Here is a 23,360-nt window from a genome sequence, read left to right on the forward strand (position 1 = left end):
TAGTAGAACTACAATTTAAATCTAGATTTTATGATTACAACTGCTGCATAAACATGACATACTAGCAAGATTTCCAGAAAGCATACTTTGTAGGTAACTGGAAATTTTAATTTACAACTTAAAAAGTTGTTGGGCTCAAACCAAATTTTGTACCTCTGATATTGATTTTGAAGAGAACTAGGGAGAAGACAGTAGTTGAAAGGAAGTAGCAATAAGAGAAGTTGGTATTTAAATAAGATATATGATATCAGGCCATTTTTTTTTTTTTTGAGAGAGAGAAATATTGAAGAAGGGATTGGATGGGATTCAAAATCTTAGGAATAACCGTATAATTAAACCATAGAGACAACAACAAAGGAGGAGAAGTAGAATGCAAATAAAGGACAGTTTGAAACAGAGAAGAGGTAAGATGAGCAAACCCATTGATTCTCAACTTCATAATCCAGAAAGAAAAAATGGAAAACAATCTAGCAGATAAACTTGGACGTATCATTCTAGGAAATAGGTGGTGAAAGGGTAGACATAAGGAAAAAAAAAAGAGAGAGAGAGAGAGCTCTTCACAGTATGTATGTGTTGTGGATAGAAGATCAAGAACTAGGAAATTGTCTTTCAACTAAATACATTCTGGACAGAAACGTATCTTATTCAAACATTCTTTATACCCTGTATAAAGGCAATGAATAGTCTCACCAGTGTGTGAAAATATTACAAGGTGTTTGTCCCGAGTGCTTTTCACCGACAATGCCAGGAAGGATGCTAATCAGTGTCAATTGTTAGAGCTGGTGTTGTCATCTGGGCACCTGTTTGCTAAGAGCTGGACTGACAACAACTCATTCTACATAAGCCTTCTAAGCAGCTGTCAGATGGCAATGACGTTAATTTACTACTGACTTGGGCCAGATTTGATGCTGACCTAGACGTGACAGACTGGCTTTCATATTAGTTGAGCCATCCAGTGCCTTCTGTAACTATTTTTAATGCAAACAGAAAGCATGTCTAAATGTTTTATTTCTCAAGATTCAATTCTATGTTGTGATGTTTTTGTTTGAGGAGAAGCATACATTAGATCTGTACAGGTTAAATCCCTCACAGGCACAGGTATGGGTTGCCAAAATAATAGAGAAAGGGCCGATTTGAGGCAGTCAGACATTAATTATTTACCGTGGCAACCATTGCTACATTCTATTCCTAATGGAGAACAATTTAATCTTCTGCAGCTTTGAGTATCACAGCTGTGATTTGCATTGCCAGCACAAAACTGAGGACTGAATTTTATGACTTTTTTTAGGTTAGACTCTATTAGCTTCATTTCTCTTCAAAACCTTCCTCATACTTCATGTATATCCTGAGACATGCCTGTACCTAATGTCATTGAGGAAGAGCAAAAGGACAAGTGCAGCTAGAGCACCAGACATTTTTCAGCTCAAAAGCAGCACTACCTCTTTAAGTTATGTAGTGTGTTTGTCTCATGCTATTTGTTACCAGTGTTTCCTATGGACTATGTCCATGAGTGAGTTACGTCTTTCAAGTGTGCCTAACTTAATCCTATGACCTAACAATGTAAGCATAGATGGATGTTGATTCATTAACCCATTCATTCCTTTAACTCATTCATTCAGTATATTGAATAAACTTCTAGATAATGGGAATAAAATAATAAACAAAACCTCCTCCTTCAGAAGGCTTACATTAATATCTTAATGGCACAGGAAGAAAAATGAATAAATCAAGACATAGATGGCACAATGGCAGGTAAGGTTGAGCACGATGAAGTCTGACGAGATGACTGAGAATGACAAGGATTCCATTTTAGGTAGGAAGTCAGGTAAGACCTTTCTGAGAAGGTGACAAAAAGCATATGAATGCTTGTGGAAAGACTATTCAAGGTCCCCACCACCCACACCCGCCCCGACCCCACTCCCGCAAAAAAAAAAAAAAAAAGCAAGACAAGGGCCCTGAGATATGCATGTACCTAATGTTATTGAGGAAGAGCAAAAAGACAAGTGCCACTAAAGCACAGCAAATGCCGGGGAAGGGGGAAGAAGTCCACAGGAACTAGAGCATGTAGGGCACACAGACCGTGGGAGAGCAATATGCTTTCCTGTATGCTCTAGCTTCTGCTAATTATCTTAGGCTTGTGTGGGTTTAATTGTGTTAAGAAAATGACTTTTAAAACATTTTTAATATATAGATCCATTTTTCAAATCTTAAAGGAGACATGGTAAACTGAGTCTCCAATGAACTCAATTACATGGATAATAAGCTGCAAAGTTGAAACACAAACCTAGGCACCCCTGGCTCTAAAGTCCATTCCATTGTATTGCACCACAAAGGTGTACTTAGGGCATAACAACTGAATTCACTGCAACAAAATTTTGCTATGCTGTTTGCTAAGACTGTGAATAAGGCAGGGAGCCTACCCTCAAGTGTCAGAAAGACTACTGGGACAGAAAAATATTTAAGCAAATAATTACCATTCTCTGTGATAAAAGTCATGTCTGTTTAAGAGATAACAAGAGAAGGCTTTGATTAACTCTGTTTAGTTATTTAGAAGAACAAGAACTAAATATGAGTGGTTTTTAAATAAGAGACCATGGAAGAAAAGAGGGTAGGATATCTATTGCAAAAATCTGAAGTCATGAAACACATGACCTGAATAGAAAATTACAAATAATTACCAGTAGTTTAGAAGCAGGACTGGAGTTCAGCCTGGTGGTACAGCCTGGTACAAAGTAGAAACCAGCTGGCTTCTACTTTGAGGGTTCATGTCCTTCTTATTGGCCAGTGCTGTGTCTCTTTCATGAATAAATACGTGAATACCACTCCATTACCAAGCAATTAGCATTGACACTATAGAGATAGGCAAGAGCTGGATTACTGATGCCGTGTCAATCATTTGGGTTTTAGTCCATGGTTGATGGCAGCTACCAAAGAGAGATGAAAGGAAATGAAAGAAGAAAATAGGGAAAAGTAAAGTACCTAAATATGTTATGACTTTTAGCATAACACAATGGAAATAAAGTATGTCTCTGAAAATTTTATTTTACCAAAATTGTTTTAGACATCTTTACAGAAAAAGAAAAGGAAAATATCTGAGATTTCAACACTTTTTGAAATATAATACTTAGAAAATTTATACTTTTTTGATTAGTTCAGATTGATTGCCCTACTTTAAAAGATTTGTTGGCACAGTTCTTGATGGGAAATTGATAATTACAATTAATGTACTTTAACGTTTCTCTGGCCTGTTCATTATTATTTCATGATTTTTTTAGTTAATTTTATAACAAATTTAGCAAAGAAAAGGTACAGATTAAACTTTCAGTAAACAAGTAAAAGTATAATGGATTCTTGCTCTTTCTTTACCCTCTCTTACCTTACTATTCTTTCGCATTTTAAGATATTTTTCCTCCCTTGAACTATACAACAAGCAAATGTGAGAATTGGCAGCACATTTCTCTGGCCATCAAACTAGTTTAAGCTTTGCATTTTAATAGTTCATTCTGTTGCTGAAGACCCAGCAGAGAGTTTAATTGTTTTTGCTGTTTTTTGGTTTTTGGTTTTTGGTTTTTTTTAATAAAGCTAAAGCAATCTGGTTTTCTATCATGTCATAGTAAATCTCCAAAGTTTAAAGATATTTTAAGTAAAATTGTACTGCTAATAACTTTCTTTGCTGCTCTATAATCTGTTCATTTTAAGAGGCAAGGCAAAAGTTAATAAGCTCAGCTTGTAAGTAAAAATGGCTATTTTTGAAGTGTTTATAATCTCCCATCTCTGATCACACCTTACTAAACAGTCCCCCATGTTTACCACATGCTAAAGTATTTTTGATTTTTACTCCAATTAAGAACCTAAATTAATACACATTTTCCCGAATGTGTTGAATTGTGTGTTCTAACTAGAAATGGCAAGTTTGTCAAGCCTGACGAAAAGTATACACTCATTAATTCTTGCGTGCTGGATGTTTATCCATCTGAGTATGGGATACACACAATTTACAGTTTTCAAATCCTCCCAAGCATTGCAAGGCTATTTTAATTTGACTGAGCAATTTTAAATAAAGTTGTTTGATGAAGTTATTCAGATAAATGGTAATGAAGATTCTGATGTTTGCTCTGTTCTTTTGACCATCACAGATTAAAGAGCACCTTGCTAAGGGACAGCGAATGCTGGCAGGTGATGGAATGTCCCAGGTGACCAAGACACTATTGGATTTAACTCAGAGAAAAAATTTCTATGCAGGCGATCTTCTGATGTCTGTGGAGATCCTGAGAAATGTGACAGACACATTTAAAAGGGCAAGTTACATCCCTGCGTCTGATGGTGTCCAGGTAAGGGAGACAAGTTCATGAAGGAAAAGGCTAGTGGAGATGCAATCAGTGTTTGGTCCCATGAAACCAGTGCAGCCATCTTGGAGGCAGGCTGGAGGGAGAGAATGCTCATCCAGGTTGTGCTTAGTGTGAGCTCTGGAAATGACCTCAATTCCCTCAGTCATTCTCCACCTCAGTGTCCTCGCCCATAAAATACATATATTACACCTTAAGGAGATACTGAATGAGAACATGCGTGAAGTACTTTGAGCCCCCAGTTAAAAGGCACTGTAGAAAATTCAAGGTGGTATCATGGATCTTTTATTCCCACATTTAATATACCATCTTGCCACAGGAGACTATTAAAAGTGCATTAAGCATAATGAAAATACATTAACTATAACATGCAAAAAAAAATAGTTGAAAGATTGTTTAGGATTTTGCTATTAGTGGGGGGAAAACATTTAATTTTATCAAACTATTCCCTAAAAATATAAGGCAAATAGAAAATTGTTCTAGCTAAGAAAATAAGAAATTCAGTAACTTCTCATGCATATTTTTCTTGTCTTGGAAGACTTTTAGAACAATGTCATTTATTTCCACAATAAAGTTTAAGTACTCACCCAATGTCAGTATTGCCTTTGCCATTAAAACAAAGCTTATTGAATGGCAAGCAAAGCATCTTTAATGCAACTACAGTTTGCATTTCAGATTAACTCTTTTTATGGTATAGATTAAAAGGTCCTCCTACAAAGAATGTTGAGTTGATTTCTGCATTTTCAGCATAATGTTCTTACTGTATCTCTGCATAAAGTTCATTAAAATAAAGGTTTGGCAAAACTGCCAGATTAGGTATTGTGTTCCTTCAGCCTACTCTAAATTTGTAAGTTTATTTGTATTTCACTTGGAAAATACAGGATTGTTTTGTTTTGTTTTGTTTTGTTTTAATTAGCTACTGAGGGAAAGAGGAAAAGAAGGCTTTTGGAATTGTGGAATCATTCATAAATAATACTGACACCCTAATTTGTATAGGGGTACATATATTGCTAAAATCATATGCATATACTGCTGAAAGAAACTGCTATGAGAATTATTGGTGCTGAATTCTATATTATATCCCCATTGTCCGTATTTAAAATTGTAATTGTAAAAGTACATTTCCTGGAGTGGATGGGAAGATTATTATCATTTGAGCATTTCAAAGATGCTTTTTCTCTTATAAAGATGAAACAGGCTTTTTCCTAAGTTTTAAATGTTAATAAAATAACCAAGTACTTTTCCCTGTAGTTCTGAAATGCTTCTATTAATATGTACATTAAAAATAACATTTAAAGTCTTTGACAGAAAATGCAGGTTGTGATTTCAAAAAAATTCTCATAAACTCTGTTCACAGTTGAAACATTAGGCAAAGTACTCTATGAAGAATCTCTAACTCTCAGAAGTGTAGGGCTTCAAAATTTTTATGTGTGGAAGTTCAAGAAATTAAGATGACCAGATTATATTTAGAACATATTTTGACTGAGCTACTTATTTGTGTGCATAAATTCAATGAACAATTCTATTAACCAGTTGCTTAGTCATGGACGTTAGCTGGTTTGATTAAATAGAGCAATTTGGCTAGTTATCTTGTTTCATTTTAGTGTAGTCAGAAATAGGTTTCTCTCTTTCCATCCCACTTCATCAAAGGAAGTATACACAAAGTCCTAAGCCCATTGGTGTCCTCGTCATCGCCTCACAAATGTCAGCTGCATTTTCCTATGTCGTTAACTTTACTGGTGTCTTTTGGAGGATCTGGAATGCCCTCCTCATCTTAAATTCCTTCCTCTTCCATATCTGCCTGTCATAATTCTAGCTCAACTCTGATAAGTCTTTCTGATTCCTCCCAACACATGAGGTCCTTTGGTTAAAATGACTCCTGTTTTTAATTATCATTATTATTTCTAAAAGGTAACTTATTTTTTGGCCTATGGGGGAAACTTGTTCATGAAAAATTTAATTCAGCAGGGTTTCTAAATACCACTAAGAAACTTTGTTCTTGTATTTGTTTTTATATTATCTATCTCTGTTCGATAATAGTAATTCAGGATGTGAGAGATTTATGTAAATATTTTAACTAACAAATCCATAGAATTATATGTTTACCCTGAAAATTTCAAACTATGTAAGTTATTATTGTTATCATCCCCTAAATGAATTCACAACAAATCTATTTTTTAACGTTAGTACAGTTATCTTCTTTCATTACTTTAACATGAAACTTGACAACTTCACAAATTAGAACAGTGTATTCACCTTAAGAAATTAATAAAATTGTGAAGTTAATCTTTTCCCAGATTGTTCACCTTACTGAAGGACAGCATTACAATCACATGGGCCACTGCAGTTTAAGTTCTTGGAGTTAATGTCCTCTTTTACTAAGAGCAATAATTTGCTGCCATTGACAATGGAGAAAAGAAGAAACAACATCTATAACCCCTACATTTTTCTTAAACCAAAAAAGTGTTTAGCTTTTCCTTATTCCATCATGATTATCCAGTGAAGATAATTAGAACTTATCAAAGTAAAAAAGTATCACTGCTGTTTATTTCACAGAAAAATGCATGGCTAAATCCCAAAAGTATCACGTTACTAAATCAACACCGAATTCCATTAAAATGGGCACAATTACTTCCATAAGAAACATGGGTTAACTACCAGCAAAGCTGTTTCCCTTCATTCATTACTCTGTCTGCATGTAGCCATTTAACTCTTTGGCAGCTGTTGCATATTATGATTAAGTCCATATCAAAGCATATATATGATACCCATTATTTATTGTTGATGCCAAAACTGAAATAGATCAGTAAAAGAGAAGAAACAAAGAAAGTAATTTATGACATTATCACTATTTTCAACTAGTCACTCACCAGATCTCTAAGAGGAGAAGTGAATTCAGCATATGCAGCTGTTCCCTAAAGAGGTGGCTGCAGAGGCTTTGCCTGGTCAGCCGCTGAGTCATAAGGTGAAGCTCCCTCTAAGATCTTATTCTTTCCTGAAAGTACCCATCTTTGGATATGAGTATAAAACTATATTTTATCCTGGTTTGGACAATATTAACTATAATATACACCGTAATTTTATGCCCTGTAAGTAAGAAAAGCTGCTGTGTGTATACCTGTGACAATACTAATCTGACTTTCATTTTAAGTCCCATCCTGATTTATGAGATGTTAACATTGTAAAAACCTCATACAATGAAAATGTGCTTATATGTTTTGGAATGATAAGCCACAGTAATAATTTTATTTTAGAAAACTACTAGAACATATTTCAAAAACTTTTCCCTTCAAGCATATTCTTTTCCAAACGTTTGGACTGCCATAACTCCAAGACTATTCATTAAAGCTATGTGTTGTAGCTCTCCCTTTTCTAATCTGACATATGTTTCTTTAAGATCCAGCTTAAAGGTCGTTTTTGTTGTTGTTGTTCTCAAAAGTCTTCTCACCCAATCCCAGGCAGGTTAGATTTTTTCTACTTCTGTGGACTTTTGAAATCTTGTAAACATCTGTACTATAGCACTTTCATACACAACGTCATAATTATTGTTGCTAGGTCTGCCTTCAGCAATATCTTTTAAGCTTGTTGAGAGATTATTTTGTCCCTAGGGCTTACCCTGGTACTTGAAGCATGTAGACACTCAAATATTTGTTGATACAATAAATGAATAACTAAAGGTAATATAATAATGTTTGAGGAACTTACATTGTTTCACAAAATATTAGAAAAATGCTCTGAATATCTAATTCAGAAAAAAAAGAAAAAGAAAACTTGTTCGTTTACTTTTTTTTGACCACTGAAATAATTCATTCTCAGTCTTACTCTATCAATAGAGGATTGAGTTTGCACTGCTTGCTCCAGAAACTTTAAGACTTGATAAAATTTAATCAGACATATTTAAAATCAAATTTCATCCTGTCCAACTATCTTGGTATCTTCAGGCATGTTACTTAATCTTTGTCTACCTTATTTCTTAGTTTCTGTAAAAAAAGAAATAAAGAAGAGATAATAGTCAATTCATTATTTGTGATAGGTGTAGTCTATAACATTACAGCAAACTCTGAATTAACAAATACTGAACCGTTGCTCCAAAGGGAAATACAGGATTAAGTTCCTTTGAGAATCTGGTCACAACATTTTCATCACCAATCAAAATGACTTTGTTTTATGTGTGTTTCACTTAAAATGCACCTTATTTAATGTATGTTGTTGATGCACTAACATTGGACTCATAGCCGACAGCACTTTATCTCATGCCTAAAGAAGGTTTATCTAACATACTTATTTTCTATGTAAAGTATAGCATACCTTTGTTGTGCTTAAGATCACTAGATACTACTTCAGCACCATTCTGGGCTCATTTTAAGCAGTGAAATCAACAACATAAAAAAGCCCCAAAAGTATGAAACATGTGGCAGTAAAAAGATCTGAAATGGATACTTGGTTATAAGATAAGGGTTAAAACAAAAAGGCAGGGCATCATCATGTTAGACCTCAGCTAGAAACATGCACATTGGCCAACTCAAAATTTTTACCACTTTGTGCATGTCCACCGTTGGCTATGATGGTGCTGTGCATTTTAGTTTCAATGTTACAAATAAATTTTAACACATAGGTGAATTCAGAAATATAAATATTTAATCAGAAGGTTAACTGTTATCTATTTTCCAGGGATAAGGTGAGGCTCAGAAATATATGAGTCCATACATAATATTTATTAATTACTTGGCACGTAGTAGGTACTACATAATGTCATTATTGCTAGTATTTTAATTACCAGCATAGAAGAAAAACGTGGGTCTTGCCCTCAAGCTGCTTATAATAACTTGAGTTATATAGAAGTTATGTAGAAGAAAAAAATGACTTGAGTGAGGCTACACTGATATAAGTATAGCATGTTCCACTTCTGTGAATTTTCGAAAGAGGTCTGAACAACAGCAGTAAGTAAAGAAGTCATGGGAAAAGGCCGGGTGCGGTGGCTCAAGCCTGTAATCCCAGCACTTTGGGAGGCCGAGACGGGCGAATCACGAGGTCAGGGGATCCAGACCATCCTGGTTAACGTGGTGAAACCCCGTCTCTACTAAAAATACAAAAAAAATATAGCCGGGCGAGGTGGCGGGCGCCTGTAGACCCAGCTACTCGGGAGGCTGAGGCAGGAGAAAGCCGTGAACCCGGGAGGCGGAGCTTGCAGTGAGCTGAGATCCGGCCACTGCACTCCAGCCTGGGCGACAGAGCGAGACTCCGTCTCAAAAAAAAAAAAAAAAAAAAAAAGTCATGGGAGAGTTAGGACTTAAGATAGAATTTGGAGAAGCAAGTTAGGTTCAGAAACACTCAATAATTAAACTATGCAGTCAAAAGCATAGAAGTAGTGTAAGAATGGCACGTCCATTAGAAAAACCTTCCTGCCTTTATGATCTGCGTTTTCCACCATGCATCCTACTTTGGAAAATATTTTGGAAAATAGGATGCATGGTGGAAAATGCAGATCATAAAGGCAGGAAAGTTGAGGCCACATAAAAGAGTTTGAACTTGGTTCACTATAAACAGATTTACTAAATATAAAGACAGTTTTTGGAAAGATGGTCTGAAAAGGTAAATAACATGGATTGGTGAGTAGAGAAAGAGTAGGGAAGGAGGGGGAATAAGCCCATGGAGTTGCTGTGGCAGTGACCTAGATATGAGAAAAGAAGAGAACATGTCTTAGTGACAGTGGCTCAGAAAAGAGGAAAGAAACATCTTCATGGAAGAAAAGAAAGGCCCTTGAAACAGTTTAGATTTGGGAGATGAAGAAAGAAAATATTGGAAAACATACACACATAGAAATGTCCACAGATCCTCACAGTGTACTGTGTTCCTGAAACTTATCTGAATGCAAGGACCAGTTTCTACCCAGGCATGTTCCTACTTCTGTGGACCTAACAGAAGATCAGTGTTTTCCCCATGTTTTTTTACTGTGACCTGCTGTAAAACACACAGTTACATTAACATGCAGTTGAAAAGTAGAGTTTTCCAAAATAATATTTACCTCACTATGTGTAATAATACACTCTGGTATTCTCCATTATTTTCTATTTCATTAAGAAAAGTTAATCATGACCTTGAAACAGGTCATTACTCAACATTGGAATGCTACTTGTTTATCTGATACCTCCCCTGGGTTTAAGAAATTTGTTTCTCAATAGCTGAGATTAAATAGGAAGCTCTAACCTTAGTTTTCTGATTTCTTTTTTAAGTTCAGACTATATTCTAAACAAATGATTCAGAGATAGGTGATCAAAGAATTAAATTGAAAGCAGAAGTAGTAATTTCAACAAAACCAAGCATCTTTATTGATTGATTGATTGATTGATTGATGGAGTTTTTCTCTGTCGCCAGGCTGGAGTACAGTGGCACGATCTCGGCTCACTGCAACCTCCAAGCGATTCTCCTGCCTCAGGCTTTTGAATAGCTGGGACTACAGGCGCACACCACCACGCCTGGCTAATTTTTGTATTTTTAGTAGAGACGGGGTTTCACCATGTTGGCCAGGATGGTCTCGATCTCTCGACCTCGTGATCCACCCACCTTGGCCTCCCAAAACGCTAGGATTATAGATGTGAGCCACTGTGCCTGGCCACATCTTTTATCTTAAAACACTTGATGAGCAAGCAGATATGTTGCACCGTGGATTACTCCCATGCTGATTATCAATAGATTAAGTCACTTGGTGAAGACCTTGGAGTATGATTTCTCCATTGGTTTTAATGCCAGACACCATTTGCTTTTTTATATTAAAGATTGGGTTGATAAATGTGGAAGCAGCTATTAATATGATAATATAATACCCTCATATAATGATAGACCTCATCTGTAGAGGTAGTATAATTTTGTTGACTAAATAAGATCTGGGGAGGCTTTTCTGGTTTCGAATTACAGTACAGCTCTAGCCTTCAAGACACAACCTGATACCTTGAGATCCTCTGCTCGACAGGCATTATGTAACCAGAAAGGCTAATAATTTTCTCAAACATGAGTAAGGGAGATAGGGAATGGAAGCAGGGGAGTAGGGTATGATGGCTAAGAGTACTTGCTCTGAACTTCTGGATGTGGCTTTAACACTTGTTAGCTCTGTGATCCGAGACAAGTTATTCAACCACTCTATGCCTCCATTTTCTATTCAACAATATGGGATAATAGTACCCACCTTATAGGATTCATGTGAAGGTTAAACTTACTGTGTGAAATACTTACTCAGTACCTGACACCTGGTAGGTCTCAAGAAATGTGACTATTATTATCATCCAACAAGACAAAAATGGAGCAAAAATTTACAGTCCTTGGAGCACAGGTAGCTACTGCCAATGCAGATGTATATTTGGTATCTCTCCTGCCAAGAAAGAAAGGTTGAATGTTTCTCATGGACCCACCTAAGGGAGTGTGGGCACTGCTTTTTTTTTTTTTTTTTTTTTTCACTTATTATGGAAGAAAAGGGCAGGAAATGTATCAGGGAAAATGGAAACAAAAAAACAGCACTCTTCTTTAAGGTCAACACTGAAGGGCCATTTTGTAGTTAGAGAGCAAGGGGATGAGAAAAATTGCTTCAATCAATAGCCAGGATGCCTGGCTCAGTAGAAAATAAGCCAGGTACAAGACAGTAGCTCCCAGTCAACAATCACTCCAAGTCATCTAAATGGCTGCTGTTTTCAATGCTTAACAGCCTGAGAAGATTTACTATCATTTCTCTGTGGTAGAGAGAGCCTAACGTAACTAGCATCACTTTCTAGATAGTATTTAAACCCCACCCTTATTGTAAATATGAAAATAAGAAATTTAATGGGAAATAACTTTCTTAAGTGGGTGAAATATGAAGCAACAGATCTTGCTTCACAACCCAACATGGTTAAATCCTACCATGAACGAATCTAGAAGATAGCTGGTGACTGAGGGAAACTAACAAGCTCCATAGAAGAGCCCGGAGTATGCACCACAGCCATGTGGGAAGAGGAAGAGAGGTAAAGTAGTTTGAAGAATGTATAAAGTGTAGTGTATCAATTGGTAAATGCCATGTGGAGTAAATACATTAGTTTGATCAAGTTCTTTAAAAATACAATAAAACATGAGACTGCTAATTTTACCCTTTCCAAAGCTCCTATTATTTTCTTCAGAGTCAAGAAAATATTGAGATTTGCCTTAGCAAAAGTTACAAATGGTTTTATATTGTGATTCCATTTATTATCAAATATTTTTCTGTTTTAAAAAGTTTTTATTGAAGAGTGTTTTGGTGTATTAGGGCTACTATAACAAATACCACAAACTGAGTGACTTAAACAACAACATTTATTTTCTCACAGTTCTGGAGGCTAGATCTCCAAGATCAAGGTCTCGGCAGGTTGAGTTTCTCAGGAGGCCTCTCTCTTTGGCTTGTAGATGGCTGCCTTCTCTCTCTGTCTTTTTCACATGGTCTTTTTCTCTACACACTTGCATCCCTGGTGTCTCTCTGTGTGTTCTAATCTCCTCTTCTTAAAGGGCACCAGTCAGATTAGATTAGGGCCCACCCTGATTCACTCTTTCTAACTTAATTTCCTTTTTAACAACCCTATGTCCAAAGACAATCACATCTGAGCTACTGGGTACTAGGACTTTAACATAAAGATTTTGGAGTGGGTTGCGGGGTGCTGAGATACAGTGAGCCTATAACAAGGAATCTTGAAGGACTATGAGAATTTTCTTTTATTGAAGGGGTCTGTATCAGTCATCTTTCTTCAGGACTGGACCTGCTGTGACTACTGCCTGTAGTCTTGTAAGGGTCTAAACTTGAGATGTATGCAGGCTTCTCTCACATGGTGGCCCTTAGGTGTATCAGCCAGGTCTACCAAACTTGAGGAATCACTCCTTACCTTCTTTCTCACTTAAGAAGCATCTCCTGTCTAAATATGATGATGATTTTGTCACACTAAATTATGATGTTTCTATAACATTGGCTGTTCTCTCAGGCTATGTCTGGGGAAAAATCATATATAATGGTATTAGTATCACTAACTATTTTTACCTTTCATTTTTAAAAGAGGACTGTAGGCAATACTGAGCTCATGCCTCAAAGCACTAAAGATTGGATGGCTTATTCTTTCCACTTAGCCTCATCCCATCTAGTATACCTCACAGCAGAATTACTCTGTTACCTCTTGTTGAAATCCTTGATCCTAAAGATAACTCAGAGTTACTGAGAGCATTGTATAAAAAATTCCCCATCTGAGCCATTCTGGGACTCCACAGGTGAAACTCTCTTACATCATGGCAAGGTAATGAGATTAGTGTGAAGGACAGTGATTCCTGGAACATTGTTCTTGTGCAGTTTTCAAATGAGTCAGCGCTAAAAGAAGTGTGTGTATATATATATATATATATATATATATATATATATAGATAGATAGATATAGATATAGATATAGATATATATAAAGGGTGTTCTTAAAGACTTCTTTCCCCTAACCTAGTGACTATTAGGAGATATTAGTTTCAATTATCTGTTCTCACATTCCTTTTTGGTCTGGCAGGTTGCAGTGGGAGAGCAGGGTCAGTCCAGCCCTGCCATCAGAAGCCCTCTGAACACCACTGTCAGGTCAGGCCATCTGGTCTGCTGCAGATCCCACTGCTGACCTTGATATCCTTGTCCTTCAGATGTCCCCCTATCTTTTGTCTCCCAGTTTTCCAGTGGCTCAGATTTTTGACTCTAGATTATATTCTTCTTATGCCTTGGTTTCTGAAACCTGCTAGATGACATCCTATATTATAATATTCTGCCTTTCTGAATCCTTGTTAGTTTTCAGTTACTAATGCTCAGTTGATGTGCTGCTTTGATAGACATTCTGGATAAAAGGTCTAAACCATGGTATTGGGCCTCTTGGTCTTGCTTGATTAGGAGTTATTTTGCCTATTCACCTATTACCAAAAAAGTACCTAGAGCACTCTTTAGAGATTACTTAGTATTTTTTTGAAAAGAGTAAACTCAAGATGATTTCCATAATAATGTTGTTCTCACTTAATTTCATTTCAGTATACTTTCTTGAATAGAATAGGATGCTATGAGATAAAGTCGCAGCCATAACACAGGGAACCTGTGATCCCTTCTTTAATCTATAATATGGATGTATTCATGGTTTTATGTATCACACATGCAAATGTTATCAGCCAAGTGCATTAGGGCAAAACAAAAAATGAGATCTACTATTAGGTTGATGCTAAAGTAATTGCAGTTTTTAATGGAAAACAAAAAACCCGCATTTACTTTTGCACCAACCTATACACTATATTTTGAACACTGGATTTTTACCTAGTTAAAGGAATGGTCTGTCTCCTCTGAATTAATCTCAGCAGTGGAGAGTCTTCTTTTTTTTTTTCTTTTTCTTTTTTTTTCTTAAGATGGAGTCTCGCTCTGTCACCCAGGCTGGAGTGCAGTGGCGTGATCTTGGCTCACTGCAACCTCTGCTTCCCGAGTTCAAGCGATTCTCCTGCCTCAGACTCCTGAGTAGCTAGGATTACAGGCGTGCACCACCATGCTTGGCTAATTTTATTTTATTTTTAGTAGAGACAGGGTTTCACCATGTTGGCCAGGCTAGTCTCGAACTCTTGACCTCAGGTGATCCACCCACCTAGACCTCCCAAAGAGCTGGGATTTAAAATTCATATTATTCTGTTACCTGTCTGTCCTGCTTTCTTTCTTACTTCCTCATCATTTTTTTATTTATTTCTCTTCTTATGAATTTACCTTCTATATTTTAACTATGACTTCTTCATGCCACTCAGCTCTAGTCATGATAATATTATTTTTTTTTCTTTTTTTTGGTCTCAAAAGCTTCCAGTTTAATTGTTCACAAATTTTTTCCTCTTGAACTGTAGGCTTGTAGTTAAACCTGTCCACTGGGTCTCTTTTCTTAGCTATGTTTTAGATCCCTCATACTCAACTTGAACAAAACAAAGGTCACTTTCTCTTCTCAACACTGCTGCTTCTTATGTGGTAGCATGGCTAACTCATCACCCTCAGCTACCTGAGCTATGAACCAAAGCCTTACCTTTGAATCTGTGCTTCTCCTCCCGTGCAATCTGTCATCATGTCGTTTCTCTAAACCAAGCTGCTGTCATCTCTGGCCTCAATAATTACGACAAACTGCATTCTAATCTTCCTGTTTTTACTCTTACTCTCCTATACTTTATTTTCCACTCAGTGGCCAAAGCTAGACCTTGATTTTTAGTACAACTCATGTAACAGAACCACTGTGGGACCAAAGCCTACTTTACCTGACCCCTGTGTATGATTTTCATTCTCTATTAATATTTTCATCCCTTCACCTCACCCAGCCCCCTCTTCAACTCTAGTTATGTTATCTTTCTTTCTATTTCTTAAACTTGTTCAGACTGTCATTTACCCAGGGAATTTGAACATCCTCTTCCCTTTTTTTCTGGAACTGTCTTCCTCAGGTCTTCGTGTGGCTGTCTCTTTTTTATTATTCTGGTCTCAGTTCAAATGTAGCCTTCTTAGAAAGGTCTTTCCTGATGACCATCTAATCTAAAGTAATCTCTCTCTCTCTCTCTCTCTCTCTCTCTCTCTCTCTCTCTCTTTCTTTCTCTCTCTCTCTCTCTCTGTCTCACACACACACACACACACACACACACACACACACCCCTTGCTGACCTATTCAGTCTATTCCTATAACCTATTTTGTTTTTGTGTCACTGTCTCAGTCCATTTGTGATGCTATAATGAAATACTGAGACTGGGTAATTGATAACGAATAAAAATGTATTTCCCACAGTTCTGGAGGTTGGAAAGTCCAACATCAAGGTATGGGTGGCAGGTTCAGTTGTCTGGTGATAGCTGCTCTCTGCTTCCAAACTGATGCCTTGTTGCTGCATCCTTTAGAGGTGAGGAACTCTGGGTCCTAACATAGTGGAAAACAGAAGGGTATGTTAGCCAAACACTGCAGTAAGCTTCTTTTATAAGGGCAGTAATTCCATTCACAAGAGAGGAGTCCTCATGGCATAATTACCTTTTAAAGGCCCCAACTCTTAATAACATCACATTGGCAACAGCTGAATTTTGGAGGCATCATATTCAAACTGTTGCAATCACTGTCTGAAATCATCCTTTTTGTTCTCTTTACCCACTAGAGCATAAATTCAATGAGGGAAGTAACCCTCATATGTCTTGTTCACTATCATATTCACAGCACTTAGAACAGAACAGCCAAATATGGAGAAGGCATTCAATAACTACTACTTGAATAAGGAAATACATTTCTGTTTAAGTATTTAGTATACCTTTCCTTGCTTTTTCATTTGCACATCCACTGTTCTCCTTTAGGCCTTAATAATCACTATTTGGGGCTATTGATAATGCTTTCTAGTGATGTTCTTTTCTTCATTCTTTTTTCTTGCCAAAGCCCCCTGACTTTACTCTCTGGCTGATATGTTTATAACTTTCTTCATGCCATTCCTTTGCTGAACAAAGAAGAACTTGTACTACCAAATGCATCTTGCCAGGATCAGGGTAAGGGTAGTGATGCATAGGGAGGGTTCCCTGTGTTTGGCATAGGATGAACTGGGTTTATGAAGTTCGTGGGTTTATGGAAGAGGAGTCCCATTCCTTGCTTGTTGCTACATGTGAGTTTAAGGACCAGGGTTGAATATCCACAGCCGCTTCCTGTAGTCCTACAACTTCTCAAAAGTATATATTTGTGCTCAAGGATGATGTTGAGTCTTCAAATGCTGTTGAAAATAAGAAGAGGTCGATCCCATACTTGTTCAAGATAACTAGTTTTCTTATCTGTAAAAATAAGTGTCATCTCTCATTCCCTGGACCATAAGGAGAGCCCCGGTAGCATTAAAAGCATCACTGGAAGAGGAGGGTGTTGAATCGAAAAAGAGGCAGTAAATTAGGTATAAACTTTTTATTGTTTTTGATTTAAAAAAAAAAATCCATGAATGCTTAGCCCATTTCCTTACACACAGTGGACATGTAATGCATCAATTTTAAATAGTTGAGTACTTACATGCTGCTGTGCCTGATGTTGTGCACTGGGGGCACAAGAGTGAAAAAATAGAAATAACTCGATTATAAGCTAGTAGAGGGAAAAGCCCTAAACCAATCGTCATACAAATAAATCATAACTTCAAAATCCTATATACTTCCAGAAAAGGTCACACAGTACCAAGAGAAAAAGAAAATATCCAACTCTCTATAATTGGGGTAGGGGTGATGATCTCATAAGGCCTTTTTGAGGAAATTGCATGTAAATCTGGACATAAAGGATAAGAAAATGTTATCTGAGTAAAGAACAGAAAGAATAGCAGTCCAAGAAAGCAAACAGCGTGTAAACAGGCCTACAGGCAGGGCAGAAAAATAGTGTGGGATGCATGAAGAAGTCTAAGGAACTTGGAGTACAAATAGAGCATGGGGCAGGATAGCATGAGATAAATTTGGAGAGTCGGGAAGCGGCTGGATCACACATGGCCTTGCAGTCATCAACTAGTTGATCTCTAGGTTGGGGATCAATGATCTATCCTACGTTATGCATCCTTATCCTAATGGCTTATCCCTGCTTCCTTGTTTGCTGTTAAGCCTTTCTAATAGTTCCCTCTATATTTCTAGTCAGAGTCACTGTAATTCTTTCAAAACTTCAGATCTACCTTACTAAATTCGACTCTTAGGGCTTGTCTTTGTCCCTTGGTGTCCAACCATTTTGCTACTGGTTAAGATGGAGGAGAGCACATTTCCTGTGGCTGAAATTGCTAGCCTAATCTACAACTCTATTTCCATGGAAATAGGAATTCAGCGAAAGCAAAATGCTAAGACATATTTTAGTATATTTATAAAAAATTGTGTATAATCCATAAGAAATCTGCCAAGTGGAAGCCAATCAGAAGTAAAAACAGAATGTTTTACTGCTTTCCATAAAATAAAGTGTCCTTTTTGTCTTGTATAGCCAAATCTAGGGCCTCTACTTTGAATGTCACAGAAGGATTTATGCTTTTCTTTATAGCATACATTTATTGCCCTGATTTTTGTAATACTTCCTGCAAAGAAAGAATTATCATGCTTCTTTGACCTTTGTGTACCACAACCATTCACCATGGTGCCTCTCGTATAGTAGGTATCTAATACTAACTACCCTGAAACCCCCTCCCCACAGAGCACATTTTTAGAAAGAAGAGACTTCTGCTGAACAAATTATGTTCCTGTTCCCCAGAGTTAGTGGTGAATCAATTCTGTTCTGTACATATTGCTGAGAGAGGAAGAGACATTAAAGTGGATAGAGGAGAATGCTACTGGTTGTGAAAGTCTATCTCAGAATTATAGGTGCATATTTGCCATAATGTGGCAATGAATACAAATCATGCAGCCAGTCATAAAAAATATATAACATAAAGGTAATAAAATCATAAAGTTACCATATATTGAGCACTTGCCATGCATCAGATACTGTGTTAAGAATTAACTCCAAGCTTCACAATAGCTCTGCTAGGTAGCTATTATTACTCCTGTATTACAGATTCAAGAAATAAAGCATAGGTGGGCAACATCTGCCCATAACAATACAGTTAATAATTGATGGGGAAAATGTTAAACGGGGTCTGCCTCATTCAAACTCCAAACAGCTCAGATTCTTCCAAGGACACTCAGTTTTTCAAATCAGTCTAGGTCGTGGAGATCAGGGGTGACTGAAAAAAAAAAAATCAAAAAACAAAAAAAGCAAAAAAATGAGGCAAAACCTACTGTAAGATGTTGACCTTTTTATTTTAGGGATTGACATAAGTGACCTAATCCGTAAATCATCAAAAGAGCGATTATCACCATTAATGGAGTTTTAAAAGAACACTAGCAAGTAGTGGCTCTGCTACCACAGAAGGAGCTTCACACTTTGAAAAATTCAGTCATGCGGCCTGAAATGTCATGAGTCGCCTCTTCAAAGAGCTGTTCTGTTAGGTTTGGTTCTATTTATCAGTCTGATAGTTTAGTAAATGTCAAAGTGAATATATATTCAGTATGTATTAGTATGTGTGTATATATATAATATGTGTGTGTGTGTGTGTATATAATATTTTATATATGTGTGAGACAAGTTAGAGCAAGGCCAGCTGAAAGAAATGGTGCTAAATATTTTTAGGAAAGCTGAGGTGCAAAATGTGGTACATGTACACTATGGAATATTATGCAGCCATTAAAAAGAATGAAATCATGCCCTGTGCAGCAACATGGATGCAGCTGGAGGCCATTATCCTAAGCAAATTAATGCAGGAGCAGAAAACCAAATACTGCAAGTTCTCACTTATAAGTGGGAGCTAAATATTGTGTACTCATGCACATAAAAATGGCAAAGATAGATACTGGGGACTAATAGAGTGGGGAGGGAGGGAAGGAGAAGGGAAGGGGCTACAAACCTAACTAGTGGGTACTGTACTTAGTACCTAGGTGATGGAATCATTCATACTCCAAACCTCAGCATCACACAATAAAACCAGGTAACACACCTGTACATGTATCCTCTGAATCTAAAAGTAAAGTTGGAAAAATAAAGAAAAAAGAAACAAGCTGAGATGTACTGACTTTGCAACTTAAATTTTGTTTTAAATGTAGGACTTTATTAAATATCTGCTATGAGCAAGTCATATGCACTGAGGATACACTGATGAACAAGAAAGACTTAGTCTTCCATAAATGTTGCCCCACTGCTTGAGATATTCAGACTTAGCTCACTGTACCCCTACATGGATTTCATTAGTCAGGGCACTACTACTGATTATTCTAAAGTCTAATCAATAGTGAGAACAAATAACTTTATTCTGTACTGCCTTCCCACTCTGATTTAGTAAAGCCACATTTGTTGGCCTTGAAGAATAGTACAAAATGCTTGAAGAATAGTACAAAATGCTGTTTTGTTGGCTCAACATATATTTTAATAATTTGTGTTTTTTATGTGTGCCCTTCGGTGATTTAAAAAAAGAACTGAACTCTGAATTTATTGTTTTCATCAAGGAATTTTGTGTATGCAATGGCCTTCATGTACAGCAAGGAGTCACCGACCCACTGTCAGCAAAACATGCTTTGTGAAAATTTTTTTTTTTTCCAGAAATGGAGATGCAGTTGCACAAATTGCTTCCTGTTCTCTTGGTGTCTGTTGTTAGCAGCAGCATGCATTTTGTATGAAAGCTGGCAGGTGTTAGAATGCAGACCGAGGTCATGGACCTCAGCACAGCTAACTGGCATGTACAGGGATAAAACCTGCAACTTTTGCCTCATTAGCACCATGTCCCCTACTGAGTTAACCAACCATAGGCAATTGGAGAACTCTGAAGGTTAATTCTTTCTGACCATAGGTAGAGTTACAGCTCAATGGACTAAGCCCTTCAAATGTTAACACTCCAAGCAGGAAATTTTAAGTGGAAAAAAAATGGCTGGTAGTACAAAAAGGTTAAATGAATTGAAAAACGGGTCTAAAACAGACTTGCAGGTTTTTTAAGAGTTGCATAAAATAATCTGTAACTTTTATAGAGGTTATGACTCAAACCGTGTTTCAACCATGTGATTGCCAGGAACTATTAAAATAAATAGCACAAATAGGGCAATTAAATGTAGATACTAACAGCTTCAAACCACAAGAGGAAATGAGGCAGCTTTGTTTTTAATTTAATAACACCCAGGTGAGTTTCTTTGAAATTAGTGCAAATGTCTGTTTTGAGAAGCTGGATAGGGGGGAAGACTGATCAGACTAACAGGTTATGATTATTTCTGCCCTCAAGGGAGTCCTGGTCCTGGTCCAAGTTAATGTATCAGTGTGAAGCAGTGTTACTGCTAACCTACACACAGTCAGAAGAGATGACTTCTGAGAACACAGCCAAGCCACTACTGCCTATGCAACTTAAGATAAACACCATGCCTTCCCTTTACACTTCTCAGGTCTCCTGTGACCCCAAGTCACAGCTTGCCTTCAAAGGCACACTGGTTGTTCTCTCCTAGTTCCTGTGTCTTGATGGCACAGTGTAGTGTGAAAGGACAGAAAAGTCTCTCTCTGGTAAAAATCCTTCACGTGTGAAATGCGCACTTGCAAAACAGAACTGAACAGAGCCCAGCTCTCTGTCAGTGTGAATGGAATATGAACATCAAAATGACCTTCCTGCAAGGAAAGGGAAAAACCAAAAACCACTGGGTACTGCTAGGTGAAGATAAAGCCAATAGGTCTTCAACAGTTAGAGACAAGAATGATGGCAAGGATGTTACATGTCTATTCATTCTCCCATGTTGGCTTGCTGGCAAAAAGCAGAGGAGTAAAGAGTAATAATTTGAAAATAGCTAAGATTTATTGTGCTCTTAGCATATGTGATATTCCAGGAACTTAGAAATTTTCATTTAATATTTGCAATTGGTAGTTGTAAAAGTACAATGAGCAGGAAGGGCAGAGTCAAGATTTCAACTGAGGGGAGCTTGTCTTTCCTCCACTTTGCCTATACTTTTACTAGGGTGTTCTTTGAAACAACATTGCAAGTAACAACCACGACTCACAATTAACAGGATAACTTGTAATGAAACAAATACAGATTACTTTCTTTCTTTTCTTTTCTTTCTTTTTTTTTTTTTTTGGAGACGGAATCTCGCTCTATAGCCCAGGCTGGAGTCCAGTGGCGCAATCTTGGCTCACCGCAAGCTCCACCTCCTGGGTTCACGCCATTCTCCTGCCTCAACCTCCTGAGTAGCTGGGACTAGAGGTGCCGCCACCACACCCAGCTAACTTATTTATTTATTTATTTATTTTGGATTTTTAGTAGAGACAGGGTTTCACTGTATTAGCCAGGATGGTCTCGATCTCCTGACTTCATGATCTGCCCACCTCGGCCTCCCAAAGTGCTGGGATTACAGGCGTGAGCCACCATGCCTGGTCACAGATGACTTTCATTACAGACAGGATCAAACTTACTTGTATGGAATAATTACACAATGACATTACAGAGTGGAATATAGAAACCATAATGGAACAAATAATTGTGAGTGAAAGTGTTTTCTCTATACTGACCTCCTCTGAGAGTACAAAAAAATGAACGTATATGAAAATCCTGGAATTATGGTGCTGAAAAAGGATCCTCAGAGATCTTCTAGAATACTATGTTAGGGTCATAAAGCAATATTGCAAAGTTTTTATACCTTTACTATGTAGTCAACCCAAATCGATGTTATTAGAAAGTATAATTCTCTCATGTAATATTAAATCTTTTATCTAATTTAATTTACAGAACTTCTTTCAAATAGTTAGCAACCTTCTAGATGAAGAAAACAAGGAAAAATGGGAAGATGCACAACAGGTAAGGTTGGGGTTATTTCAGAACTTAAAATGAAGCTGGCGAAACGCAGTGTATAAAATATGTGACTAAATTAATGGCTTGCTATTTCAGGAAAATAAGATATTTTTAAGTCAGTCTAGGTTATATCCTAGTAATTTTTGAGGAGACAAATGATCTTTACCTTATCAGTCTGGAAGGAATGTCTATTCATGTGAAAAAAAGCTGAGCTAGTTTAAGCAACTTAAAACTTTAAGGATTTAATGTGTAATAATTATATGCCTAACCAATAAGTTCCTTTTTTGTCCGTAGACCATGAGAAAAACAGCACATCTAAAAGTACATATTTCAAATGAAAGTATAGAGCTTTGACTAGTAAAACCATTTGCATTTACTACAATGTTGCATATAATATGGATCATAGACAGAGCGATTAATTTTTATTCAAAGCCAAGAACTGTTAAAATCAGGCCTCACCAAAAATTATGTTATGATTTTTTAAAATCTTCCTGCTATGCTTTATCATGTAGCAAGTGGCCTTATTGGTTAAGGTATTGTTTATAAATGCTTTGCAATACCATTTGTGGTATCCTAACTGATATACAGTGACTAATTTTTTTTTTCCTCCGAATTACAGGAAAAGTGGGTTAGAAGTCTAGAAAGAGGGAAAAAATATGGTTCTAAAAATTCTATGTAAATGTAATTTAACTG

At 36.9% G+C, this 23,360-nt stretch overlaps 1 protein-coding gene across 4 annotated transcripts in view; it reads left to right on the plus strand.

The window, feature by feature from the left end:
• Positions 1-23,360, plus strand: part of ADGRB3 (adhesion G protein-coupled receptor B3) — a 743,596-nt gene that overhangs the window by 345,895 nt on the left and 374,341 nt on the right. For all 4 annotated transcript variants that reach the window (XM_031667688.1, XM_031667689.1, XM_031667690.1 and 1 more), the window contains 2 exons: positions 4,137-4,331; positions 22,605-22,673. In XM_031667688.1, the coding sequence (XP_031523548.1) occupies positions 4,137-4,331; positions 22,605-22,673 (264 nt within the window). The remainder of the gene's footprint in view (positions 1-4,136; positions 4,332-22,604; positions 22,674-23,360) is intronic.

This window comes from Papio anubis, chromosome 6 (genome assembly GCF_008728515.1).
Source record: "Papio anubis isolate 15944 chromosome 6, Panubis1.0, whole genome shotgun sequence".
Lineage (NCBI taxonomy): Eukaryota > Metazoa > Chordata > Mammalia > Primates > Cercopithecidae > Papio > Papio anubis.